The sequence below is a fragment of the Dipteris shenzhenensis genome, chromosome 12, assembly GCF_047967505.1.
Source record: "Dipteris shenzhenensis isolate YYH24624 ecotype China chromosome 12, Dip_SZ_1.0, whole genome shotgun sequence".
Lineage (NCBI taxonomy): Eukaryota > Viridiplantae > Streptophyta > Polypodiopsida > Gleicheniales > Dipteridaceae > Dipteris > Dipteris shenzhenensis.
The window spans coordinates 46322181-46339594 of record NC_141607.1 but is presented as its reverse complement, the minus strand read 5'-3'; the positions used below and the strand labels follow the sequence as shown (position 1 = coordinate 46339594).

The 17414-nt window shown below is 41.6% G+C and overlaps 2 protein-coding genes across 8 annotated transcripts; both read right to left on the bottom strand.

The window, feature by feature from the left end:
* Window positions 1-1480: 1480 nt before the first annotated feature.
* Window positions 1481-2407, bottom strand: LOC147896301 (ubiquitin-ribosomal protein eS31 fusion protein). Its single transcript, XM_087382826.1, has 2 exons — window positions 2248-2407; window positions 1481-2063 (listed from the first exon to the last, which is right to left on the bottom strand). Exons 1-2 carry the CDS (start codon window positions 2387-2389, stop codon window positions 1615-1617), a joined length of 591 nt encoding a protein of 196 aa, XP_087238952.1. The 5' UTR covers window positions 2390-2407; the 3' UTR covers window positions 1481-1614.
* Window positions 2408-8445: 6038 nt separating this feature from the next.
* Window positions 8446-12979, bottom strand: LOC147896300 (uncharacterized). Of its 7 annotated transcripts, XR_015541855.1 has the most exons (7): window positions 12648-12812; window positions 11803-12507; window positions 11547-11708; window positions 11395-11445; window positions 11054-11310; window positions 9087-9789; window positions 8446-9010 (listed from the first exon to the last, which is right to left on the bottom strand). XR_015541855.1 is itself a non-coding variant. In XM_087382131.1 (5 exons), exons 1-5 carry the CDS (start codon window positions 12933-12935, stop codon window positions 11237-11239), a joined length of 666 nt encoding a protein of 221 aa, XP_087238257.1. In that variant the 5' UTR covers window positions 12936-12979; the 3' UTR covers window positions 10377-11236. The 7 variants fall into 7 exon arrangements, 3 of the variants coding, with proteins under 3 accessions (XP_087238257.1, XP_087238255.1, XP_087238256.1); XR_015541853.1 differs by having other exon boundaries at window positions 8446-9789; XR_015541854.1 differs by lacking the exons at window positions 8446-9010; window positions 9087-9789 and adding an exon at window positions 10378-10967.
* Between the last annotated feature and the right edge of the window lie 4435 nt (window positions 12980-17414).

Here is a 17414-nt window from a genome sequence, read left to right as displayed (position 1 = left end):
ACCATGTTTGTAGCCTTCAAGCACTTTTGCATGCACAAAGGCTCTTTCTTAGCTTTGCTACATGCAAGAGGTTTCCAACCATCTAGATCATGCACAAGGAAAAACCTCACCCCTTAGTCTCGTAAAGTTTGTCACTCAAGTTATATCACCAGTGTGCATGAGCCATTATACAATACAATCCCATAGCTTACCCCACGTCAAAGCTTAGTTCATAACCAAAGGACCTAAACCAAGCTTGCTGAATCAAAGCAAGAATTCATCTTTGCCAAGCACCGACTACTTTCACCACACCACTCCACTCTTAGAATCAAAAGTTCCGTGCCTGACAAAAGAGAGTTTAGCAAACTCTGCATGTAATTTATACCACATGCACTCATGCAAGCTTGTATGTACACTCAAACAATACACATGCACTCTTGTATGCACACTCAGCCTTACACATGCACACTAGCATAACTTAGTTCAAATCCACAACCTGTTTGTAGCCTTCAAGCACTTTTGCATGCACAAAGGCTCTTTCTCAGCTTTGCTACTTGCAAGAGGTTTCCAACCATCTAGATCATGCACAAGGAAAAACCTCACACCTTAGTCTCCTAAATTCTGTTACTCAAATTATATCACCAATATGCATGAGCCGTTATACAATCCCATAGCTTACCCTGCGTCAAAGCTTAGTTCATAACCAAAGGATCTAAACCAAGCTTGCTGAATCAAAGCAAGGATTCATATTTGCCAAGCACCTAGTACTTTCACCACACCTCTCCACTCTTAGGATCAAAAGTTCCATGCCTTACAAAAGAGAGTTTAGCAAACTCAAAATGCTAGGTTCCAATTATCTTCAAGCAGATTTTTGTTGCCTTAATAATCATCCCCAACCAATGTATAAACTTGATTTGAGGAGAAGTCTAACAACATCAAAATAGTGTTGAGTCTGTGAAAACTAACTAATTAATAATCCATTTAGCCATACTTGTAGCTACGCTGGGAACAGAACTGATACCATGTGCAGTTAAAAGACAGAATTGATAACATGGGCAAAGAACCAACAAGCAAGTGGCAGATTCACACAAGAGTATAACAGCCATTTAATGTACTTTGAGAAGGTAGGGGGGGTAAAACGACTGACCATGGAAAGAGGAGGTATATATAAGCTCTCCACTGCCCAACCGGAAAAAGATATAAGCCCTATCAGAGATTCAGCCAAAACATAAGCGGTATATACCCACTCAACCCACGGCCCAAGACTAGTGCAGACTACAAGTGAATCGCACCATCGGCACATGGAAGGCAAAAAACGTGTTACCTTCTGCAAACTATACACAGAAGAGATATAAGACAACCACTGTGAGCTAACTACCCATATTCAACCTTAGATACCCAGATAGTGTAAGTACAAAATAAAAAGCGTAGGCTTTTAAATTTTTAGAAACGTACGGTCAAGTGGAGATATACAAGGTTACAGAGAAGAAAAAGAGAGACAAGATCAAAACACGTGAGATAGTCAAATAGTATTAGAAGTTAAGAAGACCGCACATAAGACTCGGCGGTTGAGCTACAAAAACCCCCAAAAAGTCTGGAGAAAACAGGTACAGCTACAGCATTCCAAATGCTACTCTACTCGCCACCGGCTTTCTGATACACGTAAGTCAGACCGCACTTTCCACAATAATGACGATCAAAGTGGTTTGCCATGAAAGTGCCTGCACCGCATTCGCTGTTGGGGCATTCCTTACGAAGACGATTAACCTTTCCAGAATCATCCACCTTGTAAAACTGCAGCACGGCAAGTTTAATTTTTTTCTTCTTGTGCTTAATCTTCTTTGGCTTCGTGTAAGTCTTCTTTTTCCTCTTCTTAGCACCACCGCGCAACCGGAGTACTAAATGGAGAGTAGACTCTTTCTGTATGTTGTAATCCGCAAGGGTGCGGCCATCTTCAAGCTGCTTACCAGCAAAAATTAGTCGTTGCTGGTCGGGGGGAATTCCCTCCTTATCCTGAATCTTGGTCTTCACATTGTCGATAGTGTCGGAGGACTCAACCTCTAATGTGATAGTCTTTCCGGTCACTACGAAGGAGAGAGAGAGCTTTAAAAAGATAGGCAAATAACTATACAAGCTGAAAGTCTGCTGTAAAGTTTTAAGTAGGCAGAGAAATCAGCGGGGAGATCCACCGTACAACAACAGGAAGGGGAGGGAGAGGAATTTCACAGTAAATCTATGGCTAGAAGAGATAATAGAAATGGAACTTACGAGTTTTGACGAAGATCTGCATGATGAAGGAGCTGCGATGAGGAGCTCCAGACGTTTCCTTCGTCGCCCCTGCAAATGCTCGCCTTCGTCCTCCAAACCCAGCAAATTCTCGCCCTTTTTGACGGCACATTAGGGTTTCCATGCTGACCGTCCGATCAAACCCATTGGATGCTGCCACGCGTCATAACATCATTGGTTCAAACCGCCTTCGGTGTTTGCTTGTCTTTAAGCACAAACCAAAAACTACTACACTCGTATCAATTAAGAACAAGCATTCAAATGGCCTGCCCTCGAAGCAATCTCAGAACACGTGGGACGAAGCAGCTATGTATACATTGTACGACGAGGTATACCTTGAAATAGACATAGAATAGAAACAAGAGAAAAAGAGGAAGAAAATGGTGGAGAAGAGAGAGAACAACTACTTCTAAACAAGGTGGATTTCATTCAAGAGGCCTGCTGTGGTGGTGTTGAATCTATAGTGTACACAATGGAATGGTCCGACGCATAAGCAATATGGTCTAAAGTGAAGCCGTTTGATGTGGTAGGTTCATTAATGAGTTGTTTCATATTGTTTTCTTTCATGAATTGTTGAAGCTGTGATAGTTGTTTCGTTTTCATGTTGTAGTTAATGTTAAGGTCACCGACTATGTATGTTAATGTGCCTTCCTTGATTTTTGCGCAAATTGTTCTTAAGTTTGTTATTAGGTTTTCTGTTTTTGTTGGCTTATATACGTTGACGATGGAGTTTTTTTTTTTTTTTTGGGAATTGTTGTGAGCAAGCATTGGCACCATGTTCTTTGCTATAATGTATTTCTTTAATCTCTATCGTTTCGTCATAGTAGGTTGCAGTTCCAAGCCCATCTTCCTTTGCAATGCTTTTGTAATAAGGAATTTCCAGCAGATCTTTGTTCTTCATTTTAGTTTCTTGGAAGCATATGATGGTTGCTGTTGTGATGGTTTTGCATGCAAGGATGTCTTTCGTATGTGCAGTGAGTGAGTATGTGTTGAGTGATTGGATGTGAAGTTCTTGTTTCTCGTATGAATGTAAGTCGATTTGATCGAATTGCCATGCACTTGTTTGTTGTAGTCTTTGTATCTCTTGTAAGACGTTCTTGTCAACTTTAACATGTTTTGCTAGTATTTTGTTGAGCAAGTAAAGGTTGTCTGGGTTGCGTATTCTCGATAGGGCCATGTATACTAAGCCATGTGTTCTTATGTTAGTGGGATCAAACGCCAAGGATCCATTGATAGTCCTTGTGACCGGTGTGGACAGTTCTTGCAGAAGCAGGCTAGATTGGGAATTGTGTTCTTGTGATAGTGTTGAGCTGGTTTTTTCCTACTTGGAACTCTCTTTGTATTTGAAGTATGGGCGTCCAACTTTTGGGTGTTTCTTTTTCGTATAGTGTTTTATTCTTTTGTCTTGTGTTGTGTTCAATGTTTGGATCTTGGAAGTTCATCCATAGTACTGGTGGTTTTGTGGTCAATGTTGAGCCCATGAAGAAACCATTTGTGCCATTTACCATCCCATCAAAAAATGTCTAGGTTTCCAAAGCATATTTTGATATCATTCCAATCTTAAGTTTTAATTCTTGGTGTAGCCCCCCTGCAGATTTAGGGTCTTTGGGTAATTTTATTTACTTCCTACATGTCTTCTTTTTGTGGTCTATTGCTCTTATCACATGCGCTTCTCCTTGCAGTACTATGAGCACATCATCATTGTGCTTATCTTTTAAAGCATTTGTATAGAAAAGGTGAGGAATGAGTTCCTTTTTTAAAGGTTGTCGATGGTATAGGTCGTTGAGCGTATCGATATCTTCTTGAATGTGACTGCCCACTCTGATTTTGTTCAGGATATGTAAGTATATGCTATTCTCTTGCCTCATTGGTTGACATAACTCATAGTACTTTATTTCATTCTTCCAGACATCGCTCAAAAGTGTGGACGATGTGTGTTTGTCATCGAAGATCCAGTTGTCTTTTGTTGGGCTTGCTTGGCATAGGTCTCCACATAGGAGAACGTCTAGTCTGCTAAATGGTTCGGAGTGATTGTGCTTGATTTCACGCATTCGCATGTCTGCCAACAAAAGTATGTTGCCCCATTAGAGAGATTTATAAGCTCCAAGTTTTCATATAGCATGGAGAGTGTCTGTTGTTTTTTCGGTGTTAGACCCGTGTATTTTGCTGTGATCAGGGGTAGATGCAACGCCGAGTGTAGTGTGCATCCACCAATGTTTCGAGCTACTTTGCCAGTGTATGCTAGTAGAAGCGCTCTATGTTTTGTGATGTCCGCAGTGTCTTTGTGAGAGTGTGCCTAAGTAGTGCTTGGACGATGTGCAGAAGTACATATGTTTTGCCAATTCCAGCATTTCCTAACAAAAATAGCTTAATTGGTTTTTTTGGCTCCTTTTGTTTCTTTAGTAATAAGTCATCGACGATTATGCATTGCAAGTTGTTAAGTTGTCTGCAAACCGTATGGTACTCTTCATTTGCTATTCTCTCGGTTACACGAGCTGAGTGTGGGCTAAACATTTTCGAGTTGCATTCGGGTGGAATGTCTAAGCGAAGGTCATATTGCTCTTGTTGATGCATTGTTTCCATAGATGTTGTTGATGATGTTGTTCCGATTATTGCTATGTGGTATTCCTCAATGGGAAGGATTGTTTTTTGGAAATCTTGTCTATTTCGTTCTATGATGTCAATGTTTTCAGTGTACATCTCTTGCCATGTTGTGTTTCTTGCATCTGTGGAGTGCTCTTCATCAATGAATGGTAGGTGTAGCAATGTTTGATTATCTTAGGTTTTTTGCTTTTACACCCAACGCTTGTGTAGTGGCTTGCAAATTGTGCTAGGCAAAGGTCTTGCAGATTTGGTAATCTTTTCTTGTACTTTGAAATTATGTCATCGAAAAATATGTTTGTACTTGGATCCATTCGTTCAAGTTGCCATCGTCGCTTTCGAAAGAGTGTGCGTTCCTCGGATGTGCTAGTGTTTATATATGTGAACTCTCTTATCGTGCTTGTTAATGGTAGCGATAGTGAGAGGTACACGGCTTGTTGCGCACTGACATGCTGTGTGTTTAATATTGTGTTTCCCATTTTCCTAACTCTTTTGAGGTCAGAGCGAATCAATTTACGGACACGAGAACTTGTGCTGTTGTTGTCTTGGTCATCCTTCGATTACCTGAGCTCATGTAAATAGTTTACCAACGGCTCCCACAGTCTTTCGGCTTTGCTGATAGCGTGATGAAAAACATTGGCACTCCTAATTGCCTTAACATTGCTAACAAGTTCTTCTTTAACTGGTTTTATAATCCTACGACGTTCTTAAAGGCAAAGTCTTTGTAGCCAATGTCTGATTGCAACAAGTTCTCAATGTTTGTGTCCTTTGTTGCATCTTCTACTCGCAACATTCTTCCTCGTAATTGCCCTTTGCGCATTCGGATCCAAGTGGATGAAACAACTTTCTTGACCATGATTTTCACGGTTTTGAAAAACAAGTTCTCTATTGACAATGCAAATCTTCGGTCCTTGCTCTTTAATTCGCACTATGCTATGCTTTGGTATGTTGTTGTAGAAGGTAAGTTGTACTTTCTTTCATATCCAAAGAACAAAGTTGGAAACGCAAGCTCCTCACAATGTTTGTCCTTTAGAATGCTTAACGGTGAGAAGCCTTCCAATGGTGCAACATTTATAGTTTGATCCTCAAAGTCAACAGTTTGCTACGATGTATAAATACCGTGTATGAGGGTGTCAATGTGTACTTCGTCATCTACGCCTTCGTATTCAAGTGAGTTGTCTATGTCAATCATGCTTGCGCTTAGGCAATCAAGACTTTTAATGTGTTGCATCCAAACTGTATTGAGTTGTACACCATTGTCCTTATAAAGTGGTGTTGTGATCAACTCATTCAACACTTTCATTGTGAGAGTAGGGTGTATAAGGCCAGACATATAGCTGTGGTTATATTGTTGCTACATCGTCAATTAAGTGTGGTATAACTGTCTATGCCTTATGCACATCCGCAAGAACATTAACAACACTACCTCACATTCCAAACTAGCCATCATATGACAACTGCCTAATTTGAGAAAATGAAATTCGGATGGAGATGGGTTGTCCCTCAATGTTGCACTACCTCGCATTCCAAACTAACCATCATATGACAACTGCTTAATTTGAGAAAATGAAATTCGGATGGAGATGGGTCGTCCCTCAATGTTGTTTAATGTGGAGGCAAAACGACATGGTTCATTGAGTCATGTTCTTGCAGAACTTCGGCACTTGCTTCTTCCTTATTTGCTTTGCACAAGCACTGCAATAGCATTTTTCTACAAATGAAATGTCAGTAGAAAGTCCGTGCTCTTCCTGTAAGAATAAGTTATTGCTGTTGCTAAGGCACCATAGTTTGCTTGCAAATGTCAATATGCCATAGCATGCACATGCAAAATGGGGAGAATCAATTACTTTCAATTCATATAACTGCTGTTCAGACAAATCACTCTCTCCTCTTGCTTGATGATGTGTTTTTTTCGTGATTGGGATGTCCGTTCTTACGCGTATGACTGCACGTAGATGATTGGTGGTTCCTCTGCTTGTTTGCGCATGTGGTAGATCTTCTTGACCACCTATGACACCATGAACTTGCTTGTGGGACTGCCTATGCAGGTAAAGGATGTTGCAATTTCCTTTGCTAAAGATTTGGGTGCATAGGCAGACACACAGTCGTGCACTTCAAGCTCGTCTTCCTTTGTCCATGCTGTGTACTTTCTTTTTCTAGTTGCTGGGAACAGTGGCAGGACAGTGTCTGCATTGTCTCATCAATCATCAATGCATTGACATTGACATACATATATGTGCCAATGTTCATCAGCGTGCCCAGATCGTCACCATCACATAAAATTTTGAAGGACTGTTTTAGTTGTACTGATAAGTAGTTGATGCAATCATACACTAGGAGCCTCGACGATGATCCTATGCGAACAAACAATGAGACATGGTCTCGTGTGACTTCACCATCATGCAATGTATGCACAATCCTGGCCAGGAAATACCATGGGGATCTATGCACCATCTTAGAATTTGTTATGGAGATCCGTAGTGTGTCTGCCAGTTGTTCATACACAAAACATTTGCGATGAGAGGAAGAATTGACTTGATAATGTCTGTGTTGTTTGGGTTGGTTTCAATGAAAGCCTGGGCCCTGGCTATGTCATGTCCATTTACGTGCTTCATGAAATCCATTTGTACAGTATCTAACATTCATAGTTGTGTGAGCGCAAGAGATCTTTACATTTTGAACATCACAATCTGTTAGAATAAAGCAGAATTACCATGTACCATGCCAACGAATAACTGTGAAGTGCGTGCATCTCAGCTTTATTTTTTATAATATACAGAATTCGAAATCTCAGTGTAAGATATTCACTCCAAGAACAGTGATTGTAGTAACGCCTCCACACCATCAAATCACTATTTCCAAGTCCAACATTCTTGGTTCCATGAGCAAGGGATATGTTTGTGATTTGAACTTCACGATCTGCTATAAGAAATCAGAATTATCATGTTCAATGGCGATCAAGGTTTCTGACAGTAAGCGAGTGTAAACAAAGGACATGTTTCAATTAAAGGCCCCGCAATGCTTTAGATGTAAGCATAAACTGTTTTGGGGAAACATAATGATTGTGGAAAGACTTGAAAGCTTTGAAAACAATTCTGGATTTATGAATAATTAACCACCATAATGGGCGCAACAGATCTTTTCTGTTTTGTTTGTTTACAAACTTATGAACATAATTGTAATGTGATTGCTGAAAACACAGTCACTGTAATACCACCTCAAAACCTTCCAAACAGTTTCTGCAAGCATAATGATTTAAGCACACATTTGAATTGGAGGCATCCCAAAGTTTGGAATGTAAGTATAAAGTGTTTTGTGCAACCATAACAAATGTAGTAACAATTCACAGGTTTCAAAACACTTTGTGCAAGCCTAATCAATTAGCCACCATGTTCAATTAAAGAGGCCATTAAAAAATGGCAACATAATACAAAGGAGAGTTTTGCAAGATTTAAAATTTTTTCCATTTCAAGAGTTTCTGAAGGAACAAAAGTTGGCAAGTACTACTTCAACCCAAAATGGGGCTTCAGCCCCTCAGTTTGTCCATAATAAGAAAGCAAGCCAAAATGACAGATGTGAGTGCTGTCCAATCACTACATAAAAAGACACCAATCCAAAATGGTTTTGTGCAGTGCTGTCCAGAACAAATGACAGAAGCACCACATGTGACTATGTCATAATGTAAGGAAACCAAAATGGGGTCTGCCTACCAGAAAATAAAACTGTGGAGAAAACCACGTCTGTGTAAAGTAATGAGTTCACTGTGGGTCAAATGCGATGGCATGTCCAGAATTGTTAATGGTGGTGGTGAATTCTTCAGTAGGTTTCAGCTCTGACAGCATTGAACAAACACGTACAATGCTGTCATTATGCGGCACAATAAATGGAGTTTGTGAACAAAGGACAGTGTCAACATGCTAGCCCGTAATCTGAACAAAGACACTTAATTGATGAAGACCTGCTTCAACTCTTTCCTTTGTACACCCTCCGAAACATCTCCTAGAATTGTAAAGTCAAAAACACATAGACAGTCGCGTACACGCATGAATGGAACATTCCTCAAAGTGTACATCACAATGCCGTTCTCATGGAACTCTTGAATTAGTTGCACTTGCTCGTTCCTTTGCTCATTCACAAAGGTCAACTGTTGCAAACAGAAATGTCAGTGCATGTTTTTGGTTAAATGGTTGACTTCAATAGGCATGTGAAAATTTACTTACCACAGCCTTGTCCTCATTGCGAGGCCCATCAGCAATAATGACCTGATCGTTTTATCCACCCTTGCAATCAACTTTGATGATGACAAAAGCAATTGTTCCACCCACAGTGGATATGTTACCTAAACCTGACTTCATTGTCTCTGCTGCCCAAGGAAAGTATAGTGCAATGGTAGTTTCAAGGAAGAAGGAAATGCTACCATCAAATGGCTCACCATGAATAACTGCAGTCATTACGTTGATGTGCAAGGAATAATTGGCAGTGCCTCCCTCACCACTTGCTTTTGGAACAACGGTAGCTCCTTCTACTCGATAAAAGGAATCCACTTGCAGCAGCAAATCCCTATATTGTTCTACAAAAGCGTGTGGAATGACCAAAGTGATGGTATCACAGTTTCGGTGGTTGCTAAAGTTAGCCCTAATGGATGTGGGATAGTTTGGGTTTCAAGCTTTGTATGTTCCATATTTTGCTAGCAGTTTTCCCTCAAAAGCAAATCTATGGCATATGAATTCAGAGACCACGTCAATGCATAGTACAGGCAATGAGTTTCCCCCACCAACAAAGAAATCTATCAAAGGGACAATTGCACGGACGTTGTACTCACTCCCATGCAAAGGGGGGACAGCACTACATCTATCTTGGAATGAAGCATTGGATGTGGCATCACCTTCATACTCCCTCTTTATTGAGATGACTGCCTTGTTGCTGGAAATGGACATAACAAGCATCAATATGGAAACACATATGGTGTGCACTTTCATTTTCTTATCGAACAACAACTAAGAAAAGAGATTCAGCTTGGATCACAAAGTAATGTAAAGTTATGCGAGAAGTATATACCTAGATGAATCCAGGAACATTCCCAAACTCATCCTCTAAAAACACAACATAGTGCAGTTTCAATCTCACGAGAGTCACTCAGAAGATTGAAAACCATAAACTCCATCACGCATAGCAGGGACTAGCTACTATGACATCCCCACTGACGTCATCAGTGCCCAACAGTGGGTGTAGACCATAGTATAAAAGTATGCTCTCACACATACAAATCCACACACCCACACATACTTGAGCATCCATTTATACAAAGTCTTCGTACTGAGTTTCTGTCGGCACTCCGGAGGTGAAGGGCAAACTCAGCCATGACGAAGGCTAGCACTAAAGGAGAAGGCTAATCAAAAAGTAGTCCAAATCTCTTCATTCAAGCTACAACTGCTTGTGAAGTCTAAACGATTTCATTTTAGTCTCTCCCAAACGAGCATCTAAATCTAAATCTAGCTGATAGGGCAACACACCATTTAAGATAGAAAGAATTATCGCGATACCAGCAGTATGTTCAAAACTACCATGCGCGAAGTAATAGATTTAGGATGCACAAGAAGTAAACTTCAATTAAATTTGGAATGCACAATCGATACACCGTTTCATGAGGGCACACCAAGTTAATAGTGAACACAGAATCTAAAAGGGTCCACGTTGTGAAATTTCGGTGATGTATACTTGAAGCACAAAAAACTTGGTTACTCAATGTTATAGAAAGTGCAACAAAAAAAATAGTAGTGACTGAGACTGTCAATAACATATATAATTCAATTCAGCGCAAAGAGAAGGACAAATCACTGCCACTGTCTGTAAGTTTTCACTGTGCTGCTTCTTCAAAACATTGGAGCTGCAAAAGAAAATAAGAAAACTGTCCATCTCCAAATGCATACAAGGCCTAGAATTTTTTTTTATAACACCTAAAGCCCTACACCAAAATCTGATGCACTACGTTGACAAGTTTTGCACAAAATGCAGATGAACCACACTAAATAAAAAGCGTCTGTGAACAACCACTGTAGTTTGTGAGTATGTGCATAAACGCGGGTTCCTAAAAAAATATCCTGCAATGAAAATTGCACAGTAGACACACATCGTCAATATTTTGGATGCATAAGTAGTAACAACAAATGTTGAGAATGAAACTTACCTTCTTCATACACATATTTTGCTGTGGCATGAAAGGCTCTTTTAAGAGATTTCTTCCCGTTGCTTCCAACTGCATAATGTTTTACTCCTTTCGCTTGGGGTGCATCACACGAGCAGCCCACATGACCTCCTTCCAAAGCAGTTGCTGAACCAGCCACAGTAGACGCTATCACTGCAGAATGTTTCACTCCCTTGGCTCCCGGTGCATCATGTGAGGGCCTCCTTGCAAAGGACTTCCTGAACCACCTACAGTAGACCCTGCAAGACAGAAACACAAAGTCAGTTGAGAGCAATACGATAGAAGGAGACGTCTCATGCAGGACAGAAGCTAACACTGCTTACCATTGCCTATGTCAACAGTACACTGCACCATAGAAGGCTCCGAATACAGTTCTGCAGTTCAGAAAAGAGATGAACAGAAGGTGAGTAAGCATGAACAATACAATTAAAACAAGTAAGGAAGCAGCCGGGAAAAAAAAAAGACTACACCATACGTTTTGCTTTAAAACCACGCTTGGATTCCATCGTTGGCTGCACACCCTCGTTTGTTTCTCCCATTAACAAATCCCATTCATCTACCTCCTCCTTAATATTTATGACCGACATCTCCGACACTCTGTTGGATCGTATCTTGTCAGCACCGTTTTCTGTTAGTCCTTCGCTTGTCACAGACAATCACAACTTTGGGCTTCTATTTTCAAGGGTCCTTAACGAAAATCATCACGACAAAGTAATGTGGAACATAAACACCTTGCATTGGATAGTTCGAGTCATCTGCTTCCTCTTTTAGATTTGTGAAACTTCGTTCATCTACAACAATGTATCGGTAACCCACTAATCGTGCGCTACGCAAGGAAACTACACACAAGACAAACAATACCGGCACAGAAGCCAGCTGGAAATGCCTGTGCACCAGCGTCAACGTAAGTAGTAGCAAAGTGTTCCAGCTCTGGTAAAGACAATAGTAGAACGGAGTGTTTAGGGCGGAAGTGAAATCAAAAAGCTCAGACGAAGGAAGGAAGGAATCGAAGTATGAAAATAATCTCATGAAACGGAGACAAATCAGATATCCCTTTCGAATGTATCCCTTCCAATAGCGGAGCCCATGGATACAGAACCAAAGACGTGCAAAGGAGAAGCCATGGATGCAAGAACAGGCGAGGTGGGCAATGCAGTAGTGAGGGTTTTGGAGAGTAAAAAGAATAGCAAAGCCCAAGCGATCGTGCACCAAGGACATCCCGCCCTCATATAGACTTGCTTATGCCACCATGTTCCCAACTCTGAGCCAAGAAGCCTTTTTCTTATTCTCCTACCGATGATCCAAAGGCGTCAAAGGTGTCGCGATAGCACACACAAACCAATCAATCCTGAGGGAAATCGGAACAACGCCATGGGGTCACTCCCAATAGCCATGCAAAGCTGGTTTCTGATGCTTGTATCAACGATCCAAAGGCACTGGAGATGTCGTGCCAACACAGACCAACCAATCAATCGTAAGGGAAATCGCCACACCCCAATTGCACTTCTCCCAATAGCCATGCAAAGCTGACGTATACGTCGGGCAACAAAAACCACACAACCTTCCATGGCCATACCTGCAAGCCACGCCTGCGAACGCCATTGAGTTCCGATCCAAAAGAGAAGGTTACACGGCCATACCTGCACATGAAGAAGCGTTGGTCACCACCGCCAACGAGCTCCAGTCTGAAGCATGGGGGATCCACACATTTTGCAACACCATCACTCCCGTCGGACAGAGATAGGCGACAGATGCGAGAGGGAGACGTTGTGCAACAAAACGCACGCCAACGAACACATCCAATGGAAGACGGCCAAACGCAGAGCAGAGGTGAACAATGCGGGAGGCACAACGAAACATCCATCAAATGTGGGGAAGGAGGAAGGAAGCATAACAAGCCTACCTTGAGGCTTCCAGCAAATCCACACGGGGCTGGGCCATGTGGGCAGTTGACGGCCGATGAACCAAGGAAGAACATGTGTCCACCAAAAGTTCGGAGTAATGCCACGCGGAGTGAAGTCTTAAAGAGTCACAACAACGCCAACATACATATGACACGTGTCCACGGCGGTGGCTCATCATTTTCCCTTTCCTCAGGGAAAATACCTTTACTTAAGCCTTCCCTCCTCAGGCAAGCCAAAAATGCCTACGAATTTTCTTTGAAATCTCGAGAGGAGTCTTTCAGTATACCCTTCCCCCATAGGTCAGGGCAAAAAGAAGAAAAGTGTCATTTTGCACTCCAACATATATTTCATATTACGAATCAAAATAGCGACACCTGAAAAGCACCAAAAAAAACCCCAAAATATAGAAACTCACCAAAGGGTGGCTACTATTATTCCAAATATAGTGTATAGTTAGTCATTTGTGGTGTGCTCCATCTTCACTCTTCCCCATCTTCTCTCTCCAATTTGTTCATGGTATCAGAGCTCTACTGCCATCCGCTGAGGCATTGCGTGGGAGAGAGATTGATTGAGAGATTGAGAGTTGTTCATTCCATTCTTCTCTTCCGTGAGAAAATTTTTGTCCACCATAATTCCATTCATTGATTTGTGTTCATTATTCCATGTGGGAGAGAGATTATTGAATTCCTTGAGAGATTCCATTGAGAATGAAAGTGGGAAGTTTAGTGACCACGGAGTTTTGTGAGCATTCCAAGCCATTGTGATGTTTCATTGTTCTCTACTATATTTGTAGAGAGACTTGTGTTTGGAGAGAATCTATGTGAGGGACTCTTAGTCTATTTAGAAGGCTGTTGTAACTGAGTAAAAGCCAGAGAGATCAAGCAATCTACATGCATAGCATTGCCTCAATGCTACTGATCGAGAAGCGGCTCCTAAGGCACATCGAAAGCTAAGCTACAACAAAGGCTACAAAAGCCTTCTATGAAGAACTAAAGCACGCAGATAGCCCATAGAAGTGCCTCGCCTCACAAGCTACATTGGGCATCAAATGAGTAGCTATCTCCAACCGACAAATGATCCCATGCTGCAAACAAAAGGCAACTGCGAACCTTGAGTGATGACTCCAAGAAGCAAAGGCTCAACCCTATGACCTATGGCCTTCCCCAACGACAAGTAACGACATCCAAATGGTTACGTAGCTCCACAACTGCATCCATGGCAACGCTAGGCTTCTCACACAGCAAGGCAAGGCTTCACAAATGACATTCTACACTCATCTATAATGACGTTCATGGCAACCTCCATCTGCAGAAGTCATTGACTCACGTATAAGCGGGCTACACAGATGCAGACAAGGCAAGCAACTCACAAGCTGCAAACATCTGCCATAGCTCCAAGTATCCTTGTCCATCACATGGCCCTCTCCTCATGTGATTTGGGACTATTTGCCTGACTCATTTCACATATGAAGGAAATGGAGTACTTACAACCTTCCCCACCTTCATATTGAAATGCTGCGTTCGTGAAAGCCAAAGTAGTTTACTACTCCGGTCATGCGTGATGCGCATACCAAGAATATGACCTGTAGTAGGTCCCAAATCCTTCATGTCAAAGGCCTCATGCAACTTGGTATTCAATGCATCTAGCTCATAAGTGTTATTGCTAGCCAATAGCATATCATCCACATAAAGTGTCAAGAGCATCGGGCTATTATCCTTAGCCCTTTAATGTAGAGGCAGTGATCAATCTTGCTTCTTCTCTGAAACCCTGGGACTGAATGAAAGCATCAAACTTTTGATACCGTTCTCTAGGCACTTGCTTAAGGCCATAGAGGCTCTTTTTCAGGTTGCAAACCAAATTCTCTTTGCCCTTTTCTTCAAAGCCTTTTGGCTATACCATGTAAATTTACTCCTGTAGGTCCCCATGCAAGAAAGTTTTCTTGACACCCGTTTGCATAAGCTCCATATCCTCTGTTGCCACATGTCCAAGCATGCATTTAAGTGTGGTCATCTTTACAACCGAAGAGAGTATCTCATCAAAGTCCCCACCCCTCTCTTGCTTGAACCCTTTAGCAACCAAACTTGCCTTGTACTTAGGCACATCATCACGTGTGACCTTCATCTTGTAGAACCATTTACATGGCAATGCTTTCTTTCCATGTGGCAAAGAAACCAAGTCCCAAGTCTTAATTTTGATGAGTGAATTCATATTTGATTGCATAGCATACTCCCAATTGCACTGATCCTCACGCATCATAGCCTCCCTATAGTAAGAGGGCTCCTCGCAATCAATAAAGCATCACATAGTCTTTCCCTGGAAACAAACCTATCAGGTGGTCTAGACACTCTAGGTAGCTGATCTTCTCAAGGGCATTTAGCTTGATGTCCCACCTGCATATTAGCCACATTCATTTGGCTCATCATTTCCACCAATAGATGATCCATCATTTGCCCTTAATTGTGTACCTATGGGAGTACTTGGTGGCACCATCTCTTGCACATTCGATGCATGGACAACTTGTTGTCGATCAACATACGCGGGTGGATTCACATCTTGGAAAGTGATTCTCCTCATTTTCACATCTCTCATGGGTGTCTTATGCATCTTCTTCTCATTCAAGACCACATCATGGCTTCATATGATCTTCTTTGCTTCTCGATCCCAGAGACGATAGCCCATCTCTCCACTTTCACCATAACCCAGAAAGATGCATTTCCTAGACTTAGGATCTAGCTTCTTCCGAAGCGCTTTTGCACATGTGCATATGCCTCACACCCAAATATACGTAAATGAGAGTAAGAGGGCTTCTTGCCACTCCATGCCTCTTCAAGAATACCACCATCTTACTAAGTGATCTAGTATTGTGATCACATGCACTGTAGTCTTCATTGCCTCAGCCCAAAAACCACTAGAAAGACTTGCATTGGAAATCATACATTGCAGCCTTTCCTAAATGGTGTGGTTCATCTTTTCTCCAACCAAATTTTGATTTGGAGTACGAGGGGATGTGAGATCCCTCTTGATCCCACGTGTATCATAGAAATGTTGAAAGTCATGAGAGAGATACTCTCCACCATTGTCAGAGTCCATAGGCATTTAAGCATTCTACATGATTGATTTTCAACCAAAGCCAGCCATTTCTGAAATACTTGGAACACATCGCTCTCGTGAGCCATTGCATAAGCCCATACTTTCCTAGTTGCATCATCAATGAATGTCACATAGTATTCATCCCCACCTGTAGGCATGGGACCACATACATATGAATGCACCAAATCAAGCTTTTCAAGCTCTTTCTTTCCCCTTCTTTTATGGGCTGATTTAGTTTGCTTCCCATAGAGACAATGCTCACAAAATTCAAAGTTAAAAAAAATCAAATGCAGTACATAACCCAAATGGCATAAGAGTTTCATTCCATTTTGGCTCATATGGCCAAACCAGCAATGCCACAAAGAAGTGCTTAGCTGCTCAGTTATTGCAACAACATGATCAGACCCCCCTGATACATGTAAGGGATACAGAGTCCCACACTTGGCACCCCTTGCTAAAAGCATAGAGCCCTTCTAAATTTTCCAACTCCCAAAACCAAAGATGATTTGAAAACTAGCATCATTTAGCTGATCTGATGAAATGAGACTCTTGGTCAGCTTAGGCACATGTATCACATTTTTTAAAACAAAAGCAGACCCATTTGCAAAAGAAAATTTTATGTCACCTGCTCCCACTATGCCACATGCATAGTTGTTTCCAAGATGCACACAACCTGTCTTTCCACTGTCATAATTGGAGAACCATTCCATAAGGTGAGTAACATGGAATGAAGCACCAGAATCCAAAATCCAGTCCTTGGAATATGCATAATCTGAAGTGGTAAGACTAGACATGAAGAGAATGTCATTGTCACTATCATCAGTGAATTGCATTGATCTCCTCGATCTTCACTTTTCCTTTGTCCTCCCTTGGACTCTCTTCCTTCTTATTTGCACCCCAATTCGCATTCTTTTTCTTATCCTTTTGCTCTCTTTTCAACTTGTAGCAATCAGGATATTTGCTCCAAAATTCCTTGATGGGATTACCGGGAAGTGGTATCTCATCAAAATCATACCCATCATTGGAACTTGGCATGGGAGTATGAATTGAATTATCCGAAACCTAATATTCAAAATCAAATACTGTATTATTTTCTGTGGATGGCAGCACAAGTAGTGTCGGAGGTGATGATGGGGCAGGGAGAGAATTTGGGGACATGGGGGAGAAATATGGAAGAGTAATAATTGTGGAAGGGGGAGCAGAGGGGAGGGAGGGAAGAACTGGGCAAATGGTTTGAGCAGCTTCGTAATCCTCGAGGGTAGGATTAGCAAGGGAAGGGAAGAAGCTAGGTGTGAGGGGTTCGTAAGTTTGTGACTGTTGGGTCAGTTGAAAATGGTGAGAGGCATGAG

What these genes read in the sequence shown, in the direction of transcription:
- LOC147896301 (XM_087382826.1), bottom strand. Translation starts at nt 2,389, where the DNA reads ATGGAAACCCTAATGTGCCGTCAAAAAGGGCGAGAATTTGCTGGGTTT. An exon ending in GCAGATCTTCGTCAAAACTC is followed by an intron (nt 2,064 to 2,247) that starts GTAAGTTCCATT and finishes TCTCCTTCGTAG; the next exon opens with TGACCGGAAAGACTATCACA.
- LOC147896300 (XM_087382129.1), bottom strand. Translation starts at nt 12,289, where the DNA reads ATGTCCTTGGTGCACGATCGCTTGGGCTTTGCTATTCTTTTTACTCTC. An exon ending in CTCGAACTATCCAATGCAAG is followed by an intron (nt 11,709 to 11,802) that starts GTGTTTATGTTC and finishes TGACAAGCGAAG; the next exon opens with GACTAACAGAAAACGGTGCT. An exon ending in TACTGTTGACATAGGCAATG is followed by an intron (nt 11,311 to 11,394) that starts GTAAGCAGTGTT and finishes TCTGTCTTGCAG; the next exon opens with GGTCTACTGTAGGTGGTTCA.